Source organism: Leguminivora glycinivorella, chromosome 10 (assembly GCF_023078275.1).
Source record: "Leguminivora glycinivorella isolate SPB_JAAS2020 chromosome 10, LegGlyc_1.1, whole genome shotgun sequence".
In the NCBI taxonomy this organism is placed as follows: Eukaryota; Metazoa; Arthropoda; class Insecta; order Lepidoptera; family Tortricidae; genus Leguminivora; species Leguminivora glycinivorella.
Window position 1 is genome coordinate 6,636,375 of NC_062980.1, and position 20,215 is coordinate 6,656,589.

Here is a 20,215-nt window from a genome sequence, read left to right on the forward strand (position 1 = left end):
TACGTAATGAAATATCAATAAAATGTATTAATAAATATTAGAATTCTGTTACAAACATTCTACACATAATTTTAATACCATGCTTTCTAATCACTCTAACCCTTAGTTCTATTCTTTGTTCAACATGCTCTGTGAAAAAAAACCATGTGCAAGAGCCACGAAGTGTTGATAAAAGTAGAAAAACCACTAAGAAATGTCAAATAGCCGATTTTGTAAATTTTTCTTATCTTATCTTTCTCTTGTTGTGACTTGTGATCCGTATTGAATATAAATGTAGCATAGATAAAAATGTTATTGTGATCTGTGTAATCGCCATTTAAGACTGTTATTATATTGATAGAAAGCCAAAGTTTTATTATACCTTCCGTAGTCCTCTACTTCTATTGAATTTAGGTTGTAATGTAGATTTTAAAGACAAGTTGAGGTTCCATCAATCAGTGAGGCCTTCTTCTTATAGGTTAGGGGCTTTGTAAGGCTTCAGGGCGCCTTATGTATCACTGCGACCATTTCTGATCTATTGTGATCAAAATCAGTGAGGCCTAGATATATATTTGTGTTAATCATGGGTGATACAGCACCTATCGTGAAAAACGTAATTCACGCTGGACAGAAATACAAACCAATATCTGATGGAAGCAAGGTAAATATGTAGTGTTATTGTCTTGAATTTTGATAAGCTTAAGAACTTATTCATATGGTGTGCGGACGCCACAGCCTTCTCCTCCAGCCGCAAGGTTAGTCAGCCAAATTAACTTTGCTTCTTAGATATGACATACAACACTATTTATCTTGGTGAGTTCATTAGAATCCTCATTACATTATGCACCGCCATTAAATCACATTTCATATTTTGTTATGAGTATATACTGTATATATATTATAAATTTCCCACCTTTTTTTCTAGAATTTAGAGATATACAGGCTCTCCAAAGTTTAATATATAAAATAAACTAAATTAAATAATTCCTGCCCCTTCCAGGTCCACTTTCACTTCCAAACATGGAAGTGTGGAAAGGAGAGGGTCCTCATTGATGACAGCAGGAAGATCGGCAAGAAGGAACCCATGATCTTGGTCATCGGGCACAAGTTCAAGCTGGAGGTTTGGGAGTCCATCGTCAAGATGATGGCAGTTGGAGAAGTGGCCAGCTTCACTGTCAAAAAAGAAGTATGTTAGCCTATGATTAATACAATCATTAGCAACTTCTATGTTATCTATGTAATGAGCAGTTCCCGGCAACTTTGTACATAGCCTCGTCAGCAAATTTTAATTGATCCTATTTTGTTACCAACATTTAGTAATATAAGTCGACTTTCGTAAGATATGTACAGGTTAATTGTTATAATTAAGAAAATATAATTCTAGAGAACCTTAATGACGAAATAAAACTTAATAAAATCTCAAATTATTAACAAAATCTTGGTAACAAAATAGGAATTAATAAAAACAAATTTAACTTTTTCCTTAATTTTTGTACAAACTTTTCGAGAACTGCTGTAATATGTATTTCATTGACTATTCTCATCTCATCTGTTAGCCCTTAGTTCAATATAAAATAGAATTTTGATGTTGACCTCAAATTATGCTATATTTTCCAAATAAATTTTGATATTTTTGTCTTCTCATATAGGCCTAGTAACTTTGCGCGAGGCATTGTTCCCAGGACACTGGCCGCATTGCCCCTTTGCAGGGGCAACTTTAACCTTTGGGGTAGGGTTACTGTAGGCCTTTTTTTTTCTTCTTTTTTTGGTTTATGTAGTTTTGTGTTAGTTTGTAAGTGTGTAATTGGTGTATTTTTGTAATTATATATGTTTTTTGTCTTTTCCTAGCATGTATTTTAGGGATGTTTTGATTTTATTTATCAACAAGCAAATACATACATATTTAAACTCAATCGTAAACTAGAACTTTCCTTTGCTAATCCGCGAATAGATAACGTGCAAGTCAATCAGTGCTAACCTGTTATAATTACTTGCGTATTTTTTACATGCAATTAATTTTCCCACCCTCCCACCGCAAAAATAAAAATAAATACGCAAATAAATATAACAACCCACCACCAAAAATACAAAACTCGACACGTGTTTCGCCTCTCTACGAGGCATCCTCAGGAGCTGATGTTGACGGTCCGAAGTCCCGCAACTGACTGATCGTCCCCAGAATGGTCGGCCATATTTATACTTTGTCCACCCCCCCTACCAAGCAAGTTAGAAGTATAAATATGGCCGACCATTCTGGGGACGATCAGTCAGTTGCGGGACTTCGGACCGTCAACATCAGCTCCTGAGGATGCCTCGTAGAGAGGCGAAACACGTGTCGAGTTTTGTATTTTTGGTGGTGGGTTGTTATATTTATTTGCGTATTTATTTTTATTTTTGCGGTGGGAGGGTGGGAACAGCCGCGTAGCGTCTGTGATTGCCGCCCGGGGCCGATCACCAATTTTGCCGTTATGCCGCCCCTCTTATGATCAACATATCTAGATTATTTGGTCATTATACTCGTAAGTGCGAGTTGTGCTATCGTTGTAAGGCCTCCGTACACCACAAGAAGAGCTTAAGCGCAATTGCTTGACTTATAATTATTTGAGAAAATATTTTTGAAATACTTATAAAAAGCTCTTTCTTTTGATATGTAACATAATAGAGTTTAAAAAACTTTAATTTTTAATTTTCATTTTTACCAACCAAAAGTGACCCCTACAATTAAATTTTCTTAATTTAAATTGCTTGTCCGTCTTTGGATCACAGGACATATGTGTGCCAAATTTCAAGTTAATCGGTTCAGTAGTTTTGGAGAAAATTGGCTGTGACAGACGGACAGACAGACGCACGAGTGATCCTATAGGGATCCGTTTTTCCTTTTTGAGGTAATCCAAACCAATAGCTTTTGTCTTTTGTTCCTACTAAAGAAGACTGTCAACCAAATCTTGGTACTAAAAAAACGGCAAATTTAAAAATAGACGGCTCAGCGGCTAGTTAATTTCTTGAAACGCGTGCCTTCCTAAACCTTGGCGTTGGCGGAATCATCGACGAACCATATTCTAACACTTCAAAAAAATATTGAAAATATAGGGGCGAAGGTTAAATTCTCATAGAAAATTTAAATTTCGCGCCTTACCTAAGGGTTCCTTACCATAAAGGTACAAATAAAAGGCCCTTATATGGTGCGACTCTGTCCGTCTGTCTGTCTGTCTGTCACACTATTTAATATCTCGAGAACTACTTATGCTATCGCTTTGAAATATGCAATACTTATGAACATCGTTAATCTCTACAAATTGAAACTTTGAAAGTATATTTTTTTAAATGTATTAATATTAATTACAGAAAATGACCAAAATAAAAGGGGGGAAAACTATAAATTTCAAATATACTCGGGCAAGTGGGGTATCGTTACAAAAAACTCAAACTATACATATCAAAACTATTCTTTTCATAATTTTTTTGTTGTGGAAAAAAAATGTTTTTGAAAAAAAAATGAACTTTTTTTTTACTTTATAAAAAATCCTTCCAGATTTACATTTTCAATTTGAACACTCTTGCGGGTGTTTATTGTACCTGTATTTTTTACAGAATAAAAATGAAAGTTTTTGCTTTCAAAGAGAGGAAAAATGGTTAAAATCGGTTCACACAATAAACAATTATCCCATAAAAATTATTTTACTTAATTTGCCGAAAGATATCGCTGTACGTTGAACGCTCATTTCCTACATCGCATTTATCCTGATATAATGAGGTCGCTTCATGTCCTTACATGTCGTATGTCGTAAACTATTGAAGTCGAGTTGCGATTTTCTTTGGACGTTGTCTAACAATAAAATTGTATATTCAAATATTACTTATGTGGGAATTGACTTTTGAGGGATTTAGTCAAGTTTGTAGAGTTATATGAATAACATTTGATGATTCAACTATTGAAAGTTTGTACGGAACCCTCGGTGGGCGAGTCCGACTCGCACTTGGCCGGTTTTTTTAGTGCTAAAATTTGGTTGACCGTCTAATATTACTCGGTGGCCTTAGCACTAAGCTAAAGTAATTGTTTACTTACGCACATAACATACGAGAAATATTTTAAACTTGGAACAAAACTATTCAACATTCAATTCAAATTCCAAAATACTTAAAATAGACTACCCAATTTGACAATAAGTGAATTGAATATCAATCTACAAATCAAATGTAATATTGCAGTTTTTAAAATCGAAACTTCGGAACAAAATGACGAATTTTTAACCGCCTTCCAAATCTCAAGGTTCTCAATTCGTCTGTATTTTTTTTTGTTTTTATTTTTTATTTTTTTTTAATGTTTGTTCCTCGATATCTCCGTCGTTACTGAACCGATTTTGAATTTTTTTTTGATTGAATGTATATGCATACAGATTGGTCCCATTTTTCTCAGAACCCAGTTCTAATGATGGGATCCTGGAGAAATCGAAGGAACTCCTCAAATCTGAAAGGCATACATATGGTGATTTTTGTGTTTTTAAAGGAACAGCATGCATTTACGTGCGGAACAGTGACATTTGGTGCAGTGGACCTCCTGATGATGGTCAGAATGGAACTCCTCAAATCTGAACGGCACACTTATAGTGACTTTGGTATTTTTATAAGAACAGCATGCACTTACGTCCAGAACAGTGACATTTGGTGCAGTGGAACTGCTGATGATGGTCAGAACAGAACTCCTCAAATCTGAACGGCACACTTATAGTGACTTTGGTATTTTTATAAGATTAACAGCATGCACTTACGTCCAGAACAGTGACATTTGATGCAGTGGATCTGCTGATGGAGAGTGAGCCGCCCCTGGTTAGAGTTCCGTTCTGATAATCATTCTCATCTGTAAGTACTTCAGAATCATCCAAATTACAAAATTGGTTCAGAAATGACGGAGATATCGAATAACAAACATTAAAAAATATACAGACGAGGTAAGTTCTCAAAAAAGTGGCACCGTCAGGGTAAAGTTAATGGAAAAAAATGAAAATGGTTTTTTGTACCTTTTTGGATTTAAATATGTTTTTGAGTGCATCAATGATACGAAATTTGCGGAAGGGAACGAAATAGTCGTAAAAACGTAGAACTTATGGCGAGTTGAAATTTTAGACATACAGGAGAAAGTGAATAGACAGGGTAGCAGGGAAAACGTTACAGGATAAAGAGAGTTTGAATAAAAAAACAAGTTTACCACTAATAATTCAACACATATCGACTATTATGATTTTATTAGGATTCAAATTATTTTCTTTAAGTAGAAACAAAATCAAAAAAATATATTTTTTTAAACAATATTCCATTATTTTTTATTCAAAACAGTTGAAGTACAGTAAGTGATTTCTGATTATTGTTTTCTGTCACGATGCCTGCACGTATCAAATGTTTCTTTTTGACCCAGTGGTTGACTGGTAGAGAATGCCTTAAGGCATTATGTCCACCATTTGTACTTATTTTTTCATGTGCAATAATGAATAAATAAATAAGTACCTAGAATCACAGTCTTGTAAAACAACAAAGCACATATCATGATTCACAATGTGAGTCGTGCTTGTGCGTGTAATACCTGCAATGGCTGCCCCGGTGGAAGAGTCGGTTCGTCTCCTTGATGTCCCCTTGGTAACAGATGTCGAGATAATGAGGTCAGCATTTAAAATGAGGGCCACTCTAGGGCCGGACTGCGTGCCTTGGCTCTTTAAACATCTTGGAAGTAGATTACGTGGCCACATTGACGACAATGACGACTGCCTCCGAGAGGCTATAAATTCTCGTTGGAAGGTGGGCAGACTGTGCCTTTTGAAAATAGGGTAGTCCAGCTGACTGTCCCTTAGGATACCGTCCTATTGCCCTCCTAGATGAAACTGTCACGATGTTTGAGCGCATCATCGTAAGTCTCATCTACTGCTGTGCACGCATTTTGGAAGACACGTGCCCAAACATCAGAGATCGGGTTCTGGGAGGAGCGGTAGACGCAATTGATGCGCTGCATAAATACAGCGGTCTGGTAGCAGAGAGAAGGCAGGGAGCCATCGCAGTATCTCTTGACATTGCCAATTACTTCGGCTCTCTTCCTTATGCGGTAATAAAATAGGCGCATTTCTTCCACGTTGCGCCTATTTGAAGATCATCATTCACCTTGCAGATATAGTGCTCAATGAATCAGGAGGAAGATGCCTAGAAAGACGAATGGAGTGTGGTGTTCCTACCGGCTGCGCCATGTAAACGTATAGGTCAATGAGACTGAGAAGTGCTCAAATCAAGACTGACTTCTTTATTCTTCTTCTTACCCACATGCATATTCATAATAATCATAACCTACCCACAGTTTTCCACAGGGGTCGGTACTGGGCACCTGCTCTGGAGCATTGGCTTTGACTTGGCTATCAGAGTAGTCCAACTTCTCCGCATGATCACCATTTGTTATGCCGATGACAAAATAGTAGCCGCGAGGGGAAGAAAGTACCAGGATAATAAGGAGAGCCACAGTGGCAACTGAGCTCACAGTTGGGCGCATTAATTTATTTGGGCTTGCGGTGTTACTTGCCACGACCGATGACATGGTTTTCGAGGGAAAGGTTGACTTCTGCCCGAAGAAAGTGATCGCTGCCGACCTAGTCAAAATGACAATCGTTGACGCTATACGCCGATCGAAACGCAATCTGGTTCTGTCGTGCCTATATGCAAGAGCGATAGAGATAGCTAGCTACAATGACTGTTGCCTGTTGGCGGTGTGGCGGTCCCTCTTATGCCCCAAAGTGCTTGGGCTTAAATTTAAACCAAAATTGGGACTCCGAGGAACATTTTATCAAATTGATTCCTAGCCTCGTCGGGGCTGCTTCGGCGCTGAGCAGACTAAATATTGCCCAATATCGAAGGACCCAAATTCAATGCCCCATATCGGCGCTTATATGCGAACGTCATCCGCAGCGTATATACAAAATTTCAGCTCAGTCGTTTGAAAATTTCTGCTACAAATTGGGTTGCAAGATTTGACCTCAACATACATACAGACATACATACATACATACATTGCAAGTTAGTAAAAACCATGTCAAAATACCTTTTTTTACTTGTGTTTCTTTATCCTGTCAACAGTCACTTTACCCTGTAGAGTGATGGCAGGATAAAGTTACACAGGATGTAGTGAAAATCCGATTAACTAGATATTATCTCCGAAACTGTTGATAATACAATTGTCATAATTTTAATATAAATAGGTATACTTCAATACAACATTAAAATGTTATTAGTAAAAAAACTGCCTTACGAATATTTTAAAATAATCATGCCAGAATAAAGTGAACATACCTGTTACAAACTCCGAACGTCACACTTTGAAAACTTCTAACCACAAGACCGCAGCACCTCACACATAAACCTTCACATCGGCGGCTAGAACCATACTGGCTACGTGTTTTACATATATTAGGGTCTCAATAAGACTTTCCGTGTGTCAGTGAGGTGCGATACCGCGGACGCACAGGATATGGAGAAAATATCACTGGACAAACTTTGAACGTGAAAATTTGTGTTCAAAAGTAATCGAAACATCCCCTGCAACGTATATTTAAGAATATAGTAGTCTATTCTCTACAAAAAACGATATTTTATTATCATATAACTGCAATTCAATAATCTATAGAGCGAAAACTTGAGCAGTGTCGCGTTGTGACATGGCAAGGTACAGTAGAAAACGGTCTTCTTTATTTTTTTTTACAAAAGTACTATATTTATAGAAAAAATATGTTTTGGCCTCGATGTGTCACGTTAATGTCTACTTATGAGAATTTTGATTATATGTGAAAATTATATATTTCGCATACTTTCTATTCAAAAACGTGATGGCAGGGTACGATGCCACTATTTTGAGAATTACCCACGAATTGATAACATAATCCAACATTTAAAAGTATTTATCACCAGAAGCCCAAAGGAAGGCGGTTTTTTTAACCGCCTTCCAAATCTCAAAGGAAGGGGTTCTCAATTCGTCTGTATTTTTTTTTATTTTTTTAATGTTTGTTCCTCGATACCTCCGTCGTTACTGGTCCGATTTTGAAATTTTTTTTTGATTGAATGTATATGCATACAGATTGGTCCCATTTTTCTCAGAACCCAGTTCTGATGATGGGATCCTGGAGAAATCGAGGGAACTCCTCAAATCTGAAAGGCATACATATGGTGATTTTTGTGTTTTTAAAAGAACAGCATGCATTTACGTACGGAACAGTGACATTTGGTGCAGTGGAACTCCTGATGATGGTCAGAATGGAACTCCTCAAATCTGAACGGCACACTTATAGTGACTTTGGTATTTTTATAAGAACAGCTTACACTTACGTCCAGAACAGTGACATTTGGTGCAGTGGAACTGCTGATGATGGTCAGAACAGAACGGAACTCCTCAAATCTGAACGGCAAACTTATAGTGACTTTGGTATTTTTATAAGAACAGCATGCACTTACGTCCAGAACAGTGACATTTGGTGCAGTGGAACTGCTGATGAAGAGTGAGCCGCCTCTGGTTAGAGTTCCGTTTTGATAATCATTATCATCTGTCATCATCAATTATCATCCAAATTTCAAAATTTCAAAATTGGTTCAGAAATGACGGAGATATCGAATAACAAACATTAAAAAATATACAAACGAATTTATAACATAATCCAACATTTGAAAGTATTTATCACCAAAACCCCAAAGGAAGGCGGTTTTTTTTTCTTAAAAATTATGTTTGCTCAACTCAAGTATTCATCTGTCGTAATTACAAAAATGTAAAACTCCATTCATTACCAAGTAAGGCTTAACAGTATGACGATAAGGTTTTTATCGTGTAATATAGCTGCCGCTTAAGCTCTTTCGCCATAGTTTTTCGAACATTCGCCTATAGTTCGTGGAAGCTCGGCGGCTGCTCGGCAGCGTGCAGCCGCTCGCGCCCCCGCCCCGCGTCCCTCGCAGCCGTGGTGCATTCGGCGCCAGCACAAAACAGAGAATTGGCGCGTTTCTCAGCGCGATTTGAAAAATGTTGGTCTCATACAATTTTATTAGGTTCCGTAACAAAAAGGTACAAAGGAACACTTATGGTGCGACTCTGTCTCTATGTATGTTATAATTTTTAAATGCCGATTTTGCCGCCCCCTGTCATGTGCCGCCCGGGGCCATGGCCCCCCCGGCCCCCCCCCTCGCTACGCCACTGGGTGGGAAAATTAATTGCATGTAAAAAATACGCAAGTAATTATAACAGGTTAGCACTGATTGACTTGCACGTTATCTATTCGCGGATTAGCAAAGGAAAGTTCTAGTTTACGATTAACATGGATTTCCGCAAAGTAACGCCTGATTCCATCGATATTTAAACTCAAACAAAAGTTTACACTAAAATGTTGTATGCTATATATCACTTTTTAATATTTTTTTCAGCTAGTATTCAGCTACCCATTTGTATCAAAAACACTGCGGGAGCTTGGCCAGGAGAGTTCTAAAAAGAAGCATGCATGCACTATGACGTTGCACACCGAAGGCATTGGTTACCCCGACCTGGACAGTTTGATGAAGGAACCGTGTGATTTGGAGTTCATCATAGGTATGTTAATCTGATAGGATTTGGAATATATGGATATTTTTATAGACGATTCGGACGTGACATTACGTGTCTGGTCACAGACAGACTCACATTCTCTAAAGTAAATTTTACCTAAACCAAAATTGACTTGATTTCCTACACTAACTCAATTTTTACTGGCAATTATTGGATTATATTCTTTCCTAAGGAAATTATGCACTGAAGTTCAAACTTCGACTTCAATACGCAACAAACAGTAAATTGTGGAAATTTTAATCTTTTACCCACATCCATGTAGCTGAGTTTTGGATTTTTTGTGTTTTCGTACAAAATAAGTTGACGTTGTTTCAGTTGCCTGTTCGATATCGCTACATAATATATAAATCTTTCACAAAAGTAACTGATATGTTTAAAACCTATACTTTGTTACGATTTAAATGGCATCAAAAAAAATTCTGTACCTTTAACTATAACAAAGCAGCAAATGAATTTATATGCCTCAGTTTTGGCGTGTTCAACCTTAAAGCCCCATTTAGATGGTACGAGTTTCTCGCCCGTTTTGGTCGAGAAACTCGTATGACATTATCGTATGCGATAATCGCCTGCCGATTATCGTAAGAAAACGTTTACATTCGTGCGAGAAATAAAAACTCGCATACGAGTATCGTATGCGAGACTCGCCAGGCGATTATCGCCAGGCGTAATAGTTTAGACGGAGAGTTGAATTTTCGGGAGATATTTCCATCAACATTTCTCGACTCGTCTAAACCGGTTTTCGTATGACATTTCTTCTCGAACGTGCGATTATCGCACGAATCGGAGCGAACCGATTTTCATGCGAGTTTTGCCTGTCAACTTGCGTGCTTAAAGCCCCATTTAGATGGTACGAGTTTCTCGCCCGTTTTGGTCGAGAAACTCGTATGACATTATCGTATGCGATAATCGCCTGCCGATTATCGTAAGAAAACGTTTACATTCGTGCGAGAAATAAAAACTCGCATACGAGTATCGTATGCGAGACTCGCCAGGCGATTATCGCCAGGCGTAATAGTTTAGACGGAGAGTTGAATTTTCGGGAGATATTTCCATCAACATTTCTCGACTCGTCTAAACCGGTTTTCGTATGACATTTCTTCTCGAACGTGCGATTATCGCACGAATCGGAGCGAACCGATTTTCATGCGAGTTTTGCCTGTCAACTTGCGTGCTTAACGTATGCGGAATGAAATCTGGACAAAATTCAATGTCTTATAAAATTAATATAACATAGTTTGTTTTTGATATCTTTCATGATTTTAATTATGTATTGAATAACGATAAATAAAAGAGTTAGTTTTCTCCAATATGAGACTTCTCACAGAACTTGTGATACTTTATGTCCATCGGTGTCGACAAAACCAATGTTAGCATTTTATAAGGTCCAAATTTATCTTCCATGTGATAACTTTTTAAAGAAGCTTCGTATGCTCGACATTTTTCGCATTCCTGTCCGTAGAATCATTAGTGTTCTCAAAATAATAGTTTTCTTGTCGTGAAATTCCATTTAATCGACATATTATTAGTCATTTATAAACCCTGAAATGCAAAAACAGCTGTTTTTTAAATTTTTTGACTTAACGGTGTAGCAGCATTTTCAAAGTTTTTTTATTTTATTTTTGAAGACTATAGTCTTAACTTTTTTTGAATGTGTATCGATACTCATGTCTTCAAGAATGTATTATTACTTTCGCTGCCCCATTCAAATGCTTTCTCGAGCACTTTGTAAGATTTTGTGCCTTAGGGGGCCGACATTTCTTTTAATCAAATCTCTCCGAGAAAACTTGCCGATGCTGTAATGTTTTCTTGCACCACGCTTTGTTGCGGTAGTTTTTGTAAAGAAAAAGGACGCAAAAATATTATAAATTGACTGTTAGCTTCTAACCCTTCCTACAAAACTTTCCACGGGCTTTGCATTCGGCCACAGAAAATTGGTATGTAGAAATTACAAACACTTTCGCTAGGTCGTTCTTCTCGATTGACCATAATTTCTAGAAAAGGTATCCAATACTCATGAAACTTACCAGTTTAAATGACAGATATGTAAACTTTAATCTGGCATTTATACATTATTTTAGTTTATTGATTTACTTACTCTGTACGGTATCAAAACTTTGTCCAGATTTCATTTCGCATACGTTAGTTGCTAATTAATTAATTATAAACACATATATTATTTGCTTTTTTATAACATTGGATATAATTTACTTTGGATTTATTTAAGTTGAATAGTACCCAATAATATTAAAAACACTATAAATTATTTATGACGGTCTAAATAATAATTATTAATTATATAATAGGGAAACTAATGAATTCGACCGTAGCGTTACCTAGCTAAAAAAATCTTGGTTGCGATACTTGCGATTAAGTTTAGGATACAATTGAGCATAGAATATAGATAACATTTATATTAAATGATAGCATTATAACCCATATGGGGTAAAATGCCAGTAAACATTAACTTTATAATATTGATAATGATAACCCTAATTTATTTTTGGGTTTAGCAGTTACTGAGAGTTAGCTATAAATATAAAAATACCATGATTTATATGATTTCTGTTTCTAGGTAAAGAGAATTCATTTCGACTGAGTAGCGCATACCCTTAAACTCGTATACGATTCTCGCATACGTGTTTTGTTTACACGGAGACATAAAAACATCAAAGGCGAGGCGATTATCGCCTCCTTCCGTGCGATATCGTACGCATAGTTTACATGATACGATATTTTTTCTCGTACTTCGATAATCGTACGCTCGAGGCGAGAAACTCGTACCATCTAAATGGGGCTTAATTCATAAACGTTTACTAAAGTTAAGGAGCCACTACCTGATAATCGTTTGTCCCTTTCCGACGTACCTATTGGTATAATGGAAAGGGACAAAGGATTTTTATCGACTTGTCAACCATAGGCAATGTTTATAAAGTGTTTTTCGCTTGTTTGCGTTCACTAAGCATATCATTAAGGTCGACATCTTTACATAACCTAATGTTTTACAGAACTGCTTCGAGTAGAAACATCAGAGGAATACGAGAAAGAAGTATGGCAGCTCTCATCGCAAGAGCGACTAGAACTGGTGCCAAGTCTCAGGGAGAAGGGGAACCAGCTGTACGGACAGAAGAGATATGACGAAGCAGAGGAGGTGTACGCCAAAGCCATCGCTATATGTGAACAACTTATGATAAGGTATTTATTGTACCAGGTAAAAATGGCGCGCTACGTCAGATATCGGACGTTATCTACCTATAACATCCCGCTTTTATGGTGACAACCAGCCTATAAAGTCCTACCTACCTAGGCGGGTTTTTGATTGCGAAAGTAGGCATAGTAGCCGTTACAAACTAGAAGAGATTTTACTCGGTCATATCCAGTCGTGAGTAATAGGCGGAGTAAGATTTTATGCTAAATTGTCGTCACAAAACTGACAGTGAGTTAATTTTTGTTAACAAAACACGCTAACTGGAGGGGGGGGGGGGCAAATTCTAAAAATGCCCGCAATGCCAATGTTGAATTGTAGTCTATTATATACAGTACAGGTGTCAGGTGGGACCAACACCCAAAACTTTACTCTCTCATAGGAAATACTTACTATAAAATAAAACTACCTATGAAACTGTCAGAAGATATTTTCGTGATTTCGGGGTTGATCCCATAGTAAAAGTTTCTCAGTATCACCTGGACATTTACGGGTTACAGTAAATGGTTTTCGTTAGTTTACATACTGTATGTCTCTTAACTACACTATGGGACTCCTATGAAAATGTTGGTTCAATGTTGTTACATTTTGCAATTTAATTCAACAGAGAAAGAAAATGCGACGAGGAATGGATCAACTTGAACAAAATAAAGTTGCCGCTGCTACTGAACTACGCTCAGTGCAAACTTATCAAAGGCGAGTACTACGCAGTCATCGAACACTGTAACACAGTGCTGGAACACGACAAAGGTACGTGGGAAGTAAGCTCTGACACAGTATAAGATCAATATGTATGTATGTATGCACGCCGTGTACTTACGTTACGCATATAGAGTTGTACCTGCTTGTTCACTGAAAAGATCGCTCCCAACTAGTACGATCTCCGAAGTGTACTAGTTCGTTCTTTTAGGACATTTAGTCATAGCTGGGCACCGTTAATCAAATAGTTAACTTCGTTAATCGCTAATCCGTTACTAAAAAAGTTAACTTCGCTAATCGTTAAAGCGATACATTTCGACAAATTTAACGTAAGTTAAAGTTAATCGTTAATCCGTTAACACGTGAAAAAAATGAACTTTTCTTTAAATATTTAGTTGCATCAGTATCCACTATAACGTATTATATTTCTGTAAAAGGCCGAAGTACAGCTAGCCTATTGAACTCTAGGCTGCACGTGGAAGGCAGTGATCGCCTGAGCTACTGCCAAGAGCTGTGTCAGGAAAGATGCTGGCGGTGACGGGACTGTTGTGGCACTTTGGGCGGTAGAGGCTAGGGAAGCGAATGTGGTCGTAAATAGGGCTCGAATTTGCTGCCCTATCACTACAACAGTCGCCATGGTAAAGCTTAGGATTCACCGAATCGAAGTTAGTAATAAGCAAATCCACGTGAAGAATACTTTTTTAGGCAATATTTCGGACTTTTAGCAATCGACATCGGTAAAACCTAGGATTTACCGGCAAATCATAGGATTTGCCGTACTTCGGGCTTTTATAGTAGCGTTCAGAACGTGTTTTTCGCAGCGCAGATGGCGCCTGTGCCCTACTAGATTAACGATTAACGGACTCGGAGAAATTTAACGGAAGTTAACGAGTCCGTTAACATTTTTTCAAGTTAACTTAAAAGTTAATCCGTTAATCGAAATGTTAACTTCGTTAATTAACGATTAACGGATTAACGAGTTAATGCCCAGCTATGCATTTAGTACAGTAGTACACCGGGAGAGCGAGAGACAAATTCGCTCGCAAAATCGTTCCTGACGCTCGCTCGTACTAGCCGAGAGCTGGGGCTCATTTCTCGAAAGGTTCAAGTCTTGTATTACAATTGCACGGAGAAAAAAGTCTCGTCCATGATACCTGAATAGTGTAATCTGAACGAGAAAATCTAGTAAATTCTGGGACAATTGTTCACATAGTATAAATAACTAAACTAGTCTGTTTAAATGCGTTGAGCTTAGTGAACTAGTTATCTTGTAATTGCTACACATTAAAATAGCGTGTATTACTAGAATATTTAGTAATCATAACACGTGGACCGTACAAATAAATAATATTTTCTTGCAGAGCTTAATAAATGAAATGTGACCTTGACAATATATTCTTGTAAAGGTAATATATACATTACGTATCATAAAATAAAAATATTGTAAGGGTCACACAATCAAATTGTGTGTATTACTAGATTATTCAGTATTTATAACAAATGGAGTGTCTAAATAAACAAAATAATGTAAACTCCACAAGAAATTCTTGTAAAGGTTATAAAACTTTAGTTAGGCCAATAATAGGTATAGTTAAGAATACAAGTCATCTGATATATATTACATTCTCTTCATTTATGTAAACTTCATTAAATGGTTGATAGAACAAGAAAGTTAGTTACAGCAACTGCATTTATGGTACTCTCTAATAAATATACAATTGCGTTAACGTGTTATATTTTTATCGGTACCTATGAATTTGTCTGTGCACTGTATAGACAACTAACATTTCTTGTAAATGTAAAAAAAGGTTTGTTGTCTATACAAGGTGGTTCAGTAGGATTAAAGGCCGAGCCACGCCAGATACGTGTACGTAGACGTGTGCGTGGCGTGCGCGCTGTAAAGTACGAATCTTCAAAAGAGATGATACACTGCTAGACACACACGGGAAACACGTCACACAAGCGGTGTAATCTCTAATGAGGATTCGTCATTTACACCGCGTACGCTACGCGCACGTCTACGTACACTTATCTGGCGTGGCTCAGCCTTTAATCCTACTGTACCACCTTGTATAGACAACAAACCTTTTCTTACATTTACAAGAAATGTTAGTTGTCTATACAGTGCACAGACAAATTCATAGGTACCTACCGATAAAAATGCAGGTTGCTAGGACCAGTTCCAAGAGACAGAAGCCTAGAGTTGAAACTGGGATCCGGAAACCTGGGTCACCCAGCATATGGAATGGATGCTATGAGCGGTGAAAATTGGTGAATCTGAAAGTAAATAAAATAATTATATAATTTGTTAAAAAATATATTTCAACGATCCTTAGTGCAAGACTTTGTTCATATATTCGTCAGTGTTAATAGAACCGTCCTTCATTTCGTCCAAAATTTATATTTTGCAGAATTTTTCCACTTTTGTTCCACAGTATGGCATGGGTCACAGGAAACTTGCAACCATTGTAAATCATCTGAAAAAGACATTAAAATTTCTATGAATAAATTTTACATTAAGTAATATTCTACGTCCACTTCAGATATATATAAAGACTGTCCACGATAAAAAGTGGTCATATATATAACATGGTAAATCTTGAGAATAATGAGAATTTATAAGCAGCATGTTTGTCAAATAATTTGTAGATATTAAACTACATTATAAAAATACAAACAAATTATAAACTTTAGGTGGCCTATGAATTTTAGCAGTATGTATCTCATGATAACAATATTTTTTTGTACAGTGTCTTTTTGCAGTCTTTAAGTACAACAGTTTTAGGGTGAATTGCAGAAAATGTGTACCTTTTAGCTAATTTAGTGTCCCGTGAAAACAAGGAGGGTTTAAAAATATATTTTGAGAAATAAGGCACACCGGAGTTACGTTAATTTAATAAAAGCGAATCTTTTGATTCATTTAAAAATTAATCTTAAGACAATTGTAGCTTTTCTTTTTTTTATTTTATTTTTTCGGTGATGCATGCAGTAACTTCACAGCAGTATAATCATGTCCCAATGTTGACCGTACTTCTATCGAGGAAGGTTGTTACGACTCATATTAGTTTCTTAAAAGTTTAATTGTAAATTATTCAGTCTTTACATGTTCTTCTTTATGTTCAGTACGAAAATATTTACTTAAATTAGGAATAATATATTATTTTGGTAATATTACATATTGTCCCAACTTATAGAACTTTCGTTACTCAGGGTTAGTTACGGAGGAATATCCCAAAGATTAGTTTAAAAATATTAGTAGAATTACTTCTCATTATTATTATTACACAGAGGGAACAACTGTCAAATTGTTGAACACAGCGGCATCCATTTTGTTTTTCAACTTAGTGGCTCATGGATGGACGCGTGGTGTTTATTGCTATAAAATCTCAGGGTGATTAACGGTGAGTTTCCAAGGTAAATAGTTTGATTATCGTACACAGTTTTATTCATAAATGATTGTTTTTACAATGTTTTCTACAAATTTGCAAGATTTTAAAGCAATATGTGACATGTTTGACGATAAATATTTTTTGAGATTATGATTTCTCATATATCTTTCTCAGTTTCGTTATTTTTCGTTACGTAACGAAACTATTTTCACTGCGATTATGTATGTTAAAAATTTATAATAAATATTGTTGATTAGAATTATAATGTTTCATTGATAATTCTGTTTTATATAGAACCGGGCAACATTTTTATTCCCATGTGTTCCACGCCTTATGTTATCAGTTTCGTTACAGCAATGATCAGTTTCGTTTTTTCTCAGTTTAGTTACTAAATCCAAAAGGTACATATTTTCTGCAATTCACCCTTTAATGACAAAAATATTTTTTTAATGTTTAATTATAATAGCCAAAACGATAGTAAAAATTTTTCTGATTGTAATCAGATTAAGAAAGTACTGAGATTTTCTAACTTTGCAGTAAAAATTTTTCTGATTGTAATCAGATTAAGAAAGTACTGAGATTTTCTAACTTTGCTGAATTCGAATTTTTGACACTTTTTGGCTCTCCATACAAAAACAACTGTCAGTGCTTGGAGTAGAAAGTCTTCCTGACTACCAAAAGTCGAAATGAGTTTCAAAAAGTATTTTTTTGTCTGCTAAGATGTCATTCTAATGTGTGTAAAACAGCTTATAAAAATATAAGTATTTATAAAATTGTGCCAGGAAGCGTGTGAAGTTTGTTAAAAAACACTGTACAAGAAATGAAATGCTTGATGGTATACATTCGGCGAAACCTCAGACACACTAAAGCATTATAAGGAATAGCTTTAATTATTATATAGTTTTATGTATACAGATTTATCAAAATATAATATTGCTTCAAAATGTGCATTCAGGAAGAAAGATTTATCATGTTATGTATGACCACTTTTTATCGTGGACAGTCCTTATTAGTTCAGTATTTAGATTTTGCCCACGTAATGTCGTATGAATTTGTATGCAATGTAAAATGAATACAACATTAAATGCCTTTTTACTCACCATTCTAATTATCTACTAAGTTCTACATGATGTACGGTATGTGACTCACCTGCTTTTGCCAACTCTGCCATCTCCCATCCTTGCAAGAGTTTTTGCACCTCTTCATCCATTTCCTAAAATGGAAACTACCAAACGAATGGATAATACGTAGTGAGTACGTTTAACGATAAATAATATAACCTATTGCGATCCGCGTCCACGCGTGATCTCTCATGACACGTAAATGGCCGCCGACCGACCACGCCGCAAAACATTGCGTTTCGTTACACAAGCAAAACATTTATTTATGCGGACAATATTTTTGTTATAACAATTATTTTTCGGTGTATATTACGAGAATATCATTGTTATTTTTTACAAGAGGCGCAAAGTAAAATCAACTATACTGCTATAGCATTCACTAAGATATACAATGGTACTTAAACATGGCGTTTCGTTACAAAAACGAAACACATATTTATACTAACTAAATACTTTTTCAACAGAACTATTTGTTCACCAGTATACATTACGAGAATATTATTGTCATTATTTACAAGAGCTGCAAAGTAATACCAACTTATAAAACAGTCATATCAACTATACTGCGATGGCATTCGCTACGATACAAATAATAGAGTTGACAGCGATGCGTACATATTTATACAAACTTAATATTTTTAAATATAACTCTTCGTTGAGTTTACATTACAAGAATATTCTTTTTATTTCTTTACGAGAACTACAAAGTAATGGCAACGTATAAAAAAGTTACAGGAAGTATACTGTGATAGTAACCGCTAAGATTAAGATTGTAAAGATAATTTTTATTTTTTTGGCATTACAAGAAGCTTCTTGTTAATAGAATTATCGTAACCTTTATTCTATTAGTTGTTAATAAAACTAGAGTTCTCGTATATGTAATTCAAACAGAACTGTTTAGTGCATATTAATGTTTGCTTAGTTCTATTGAATTCAAAATATAGTAAACGTAACAATACAGTTGTTTTTATTACGAGATTGTAGTATCAGTTACGATAAATCTATTTTACTAAACGTTCTGGTAGTATTGTTAAAATATTTTTTTTTCCGTGTGTGTTTCCATGGAAACCCATACGATTTGACAGTTCGCGCACTTGTAATACAAGGCTTGTACCTTTCGAGAAACTGGCCCCAGATCGGCCATTTGCGAGTTCCTTTAGCCATTCGCCACCAGTGGGATTGATCGTTTTTTCTTAAGTGTATGGTATCTATTTCAGTTTATAATGTTAAAAATAACATGCAAATCTCACCTTACAGATAACGAAAAAGCTCTATACAGACGAGCGAAAGCCCACCTAGGGGCTTGGAACCCATCGCTCGCTGAGGAAGATTTCCTCCGCCTGAAGAGCCTCAACCCCACGATGGGCCCAACGGTGGACAAGGAGCTAGCGCATATACGGAAGTTACAGAAGGATAAGGAGACCAAAGATAAGGACGCTTTGAGAAAAATGTTCGGGACTGAAAACGGCACGTAGCATCCGTTGTAAGAACTTTTAACCAGTTACCACTAAATATTTGGAAGATGCAGAAACTTTCAAAGGACTATGGCGCAGTATAAGACCATTACTTTGTGGTGTTACATTATGTATGTAACATATATATAATTACGCCTGTATCCCACAAAGGGGTAGGCAGAGCACATTAACTACTCAAGTTTCAGTGCGACTCTAAAAGGGGTTGAAAGAAATTCAAATTGTGACATTGCAGTGACAGGTTGCCAGCCTCTCTCCTACGCCACAATTTAACCCAATTTAAGAAGTTAATATTTGTATATGTGGCGAAAATGGTAAAAATAAGTGTACAGTACCTACTTATGGTGCGTTTTTCGCACTTTTTCGCAAAGTAGTAGGTACATTTATATATTGTAAATGTAGTATGTACTGTAAAAAGTCGTACGATACACGTGCGGAAAAAAAATCGTAAGTGTTGTCGATTGAAAACACTCCCTTTATTTATTGCCCCTCTTTTCAAATTTCCTTTTTTCCGCACTTGTAGGTACTATAATGTACCCTACTATTATGTCACTATTTTTATGAAACTTAGATCTCTGCGAACTGCGAACAGTACATTTTGAATAAAGCCTTTTTTACATTTCTACTATTTGTAGCCAAACACTGTCTAAGGAAAGTTTACTTAATTGTCTATGATTTGTTATTTATTATTTACTATATGTGTAATATTGTTGTCGTAAAATGTGACTTGTTTTTTATTCCCATAC

General features: G+C 36.1%; 1 protein-coding gene across 2 annotated transcripts; it reads left to right on the top strand.

Moving 5' to 3' along the window:
* The first annotated feature begins 227 nt into the window (after positions 1–227).
* Positions 228–20,195, top strand: LOC125230601 (aryl-hydrocarbon-interacting protein-like 1). Of its 2 annotated transcripts, XM_048135806.1 has the most exons (7): positions 228–444; positions 540–640; positions 980–1,165; positions 9,409–9,571; positions 12,592–12,778; positions 13,396–13,538; positions 19,255–20,195. In XM_048135806.1, exons 2-7 carry the CDS (start codon positions 563–565, stop codon positions 19,470–19,472), a joined length of 975 nt encoding a protein of 324 aa, XP_047991763.1. In that variant the 5' UTR covers positions 228–444; positions 540–562; the 3' UTR covers positions 19,473–20,195. The 2 variants fall into 2 exon arrangements, with proteins under 2 accessions (XP_047991763.1, XP_047991762.1); XM_048135805.1 differs by having other exon boundaries at positions 228–640.
* Positions 20,196–20,215: the final 20 nt, after the last annotated feature.

What these genes read in the sequence shown, in the direction of transcription:
- LOC125230601 (XM_048135805.1), top strand. Translation starts at nt 563, where the DNA reads ATGGGTGATACAGCACCTATCGTGAAAAACGTAATTCACGCTGGACAG. An exon ending in GCTTCACTGTCAAAAAAGAA is followed by an intron (nt 1,166 to 9,408) that starts GTATGTTAGCCT and finishes TATTTTTTTCAG; the next exon opens with CTAGTATTCAGCTACCCATT. An exon ending in TGTGAACAACTTATGATAAG is followed by an intron (nt 12,779 to 13,395) that starts GTATTTATTGTA and finishes TTAATTCAACAG; the next exon opens with AGAAAGAAAATGCGACGAGG.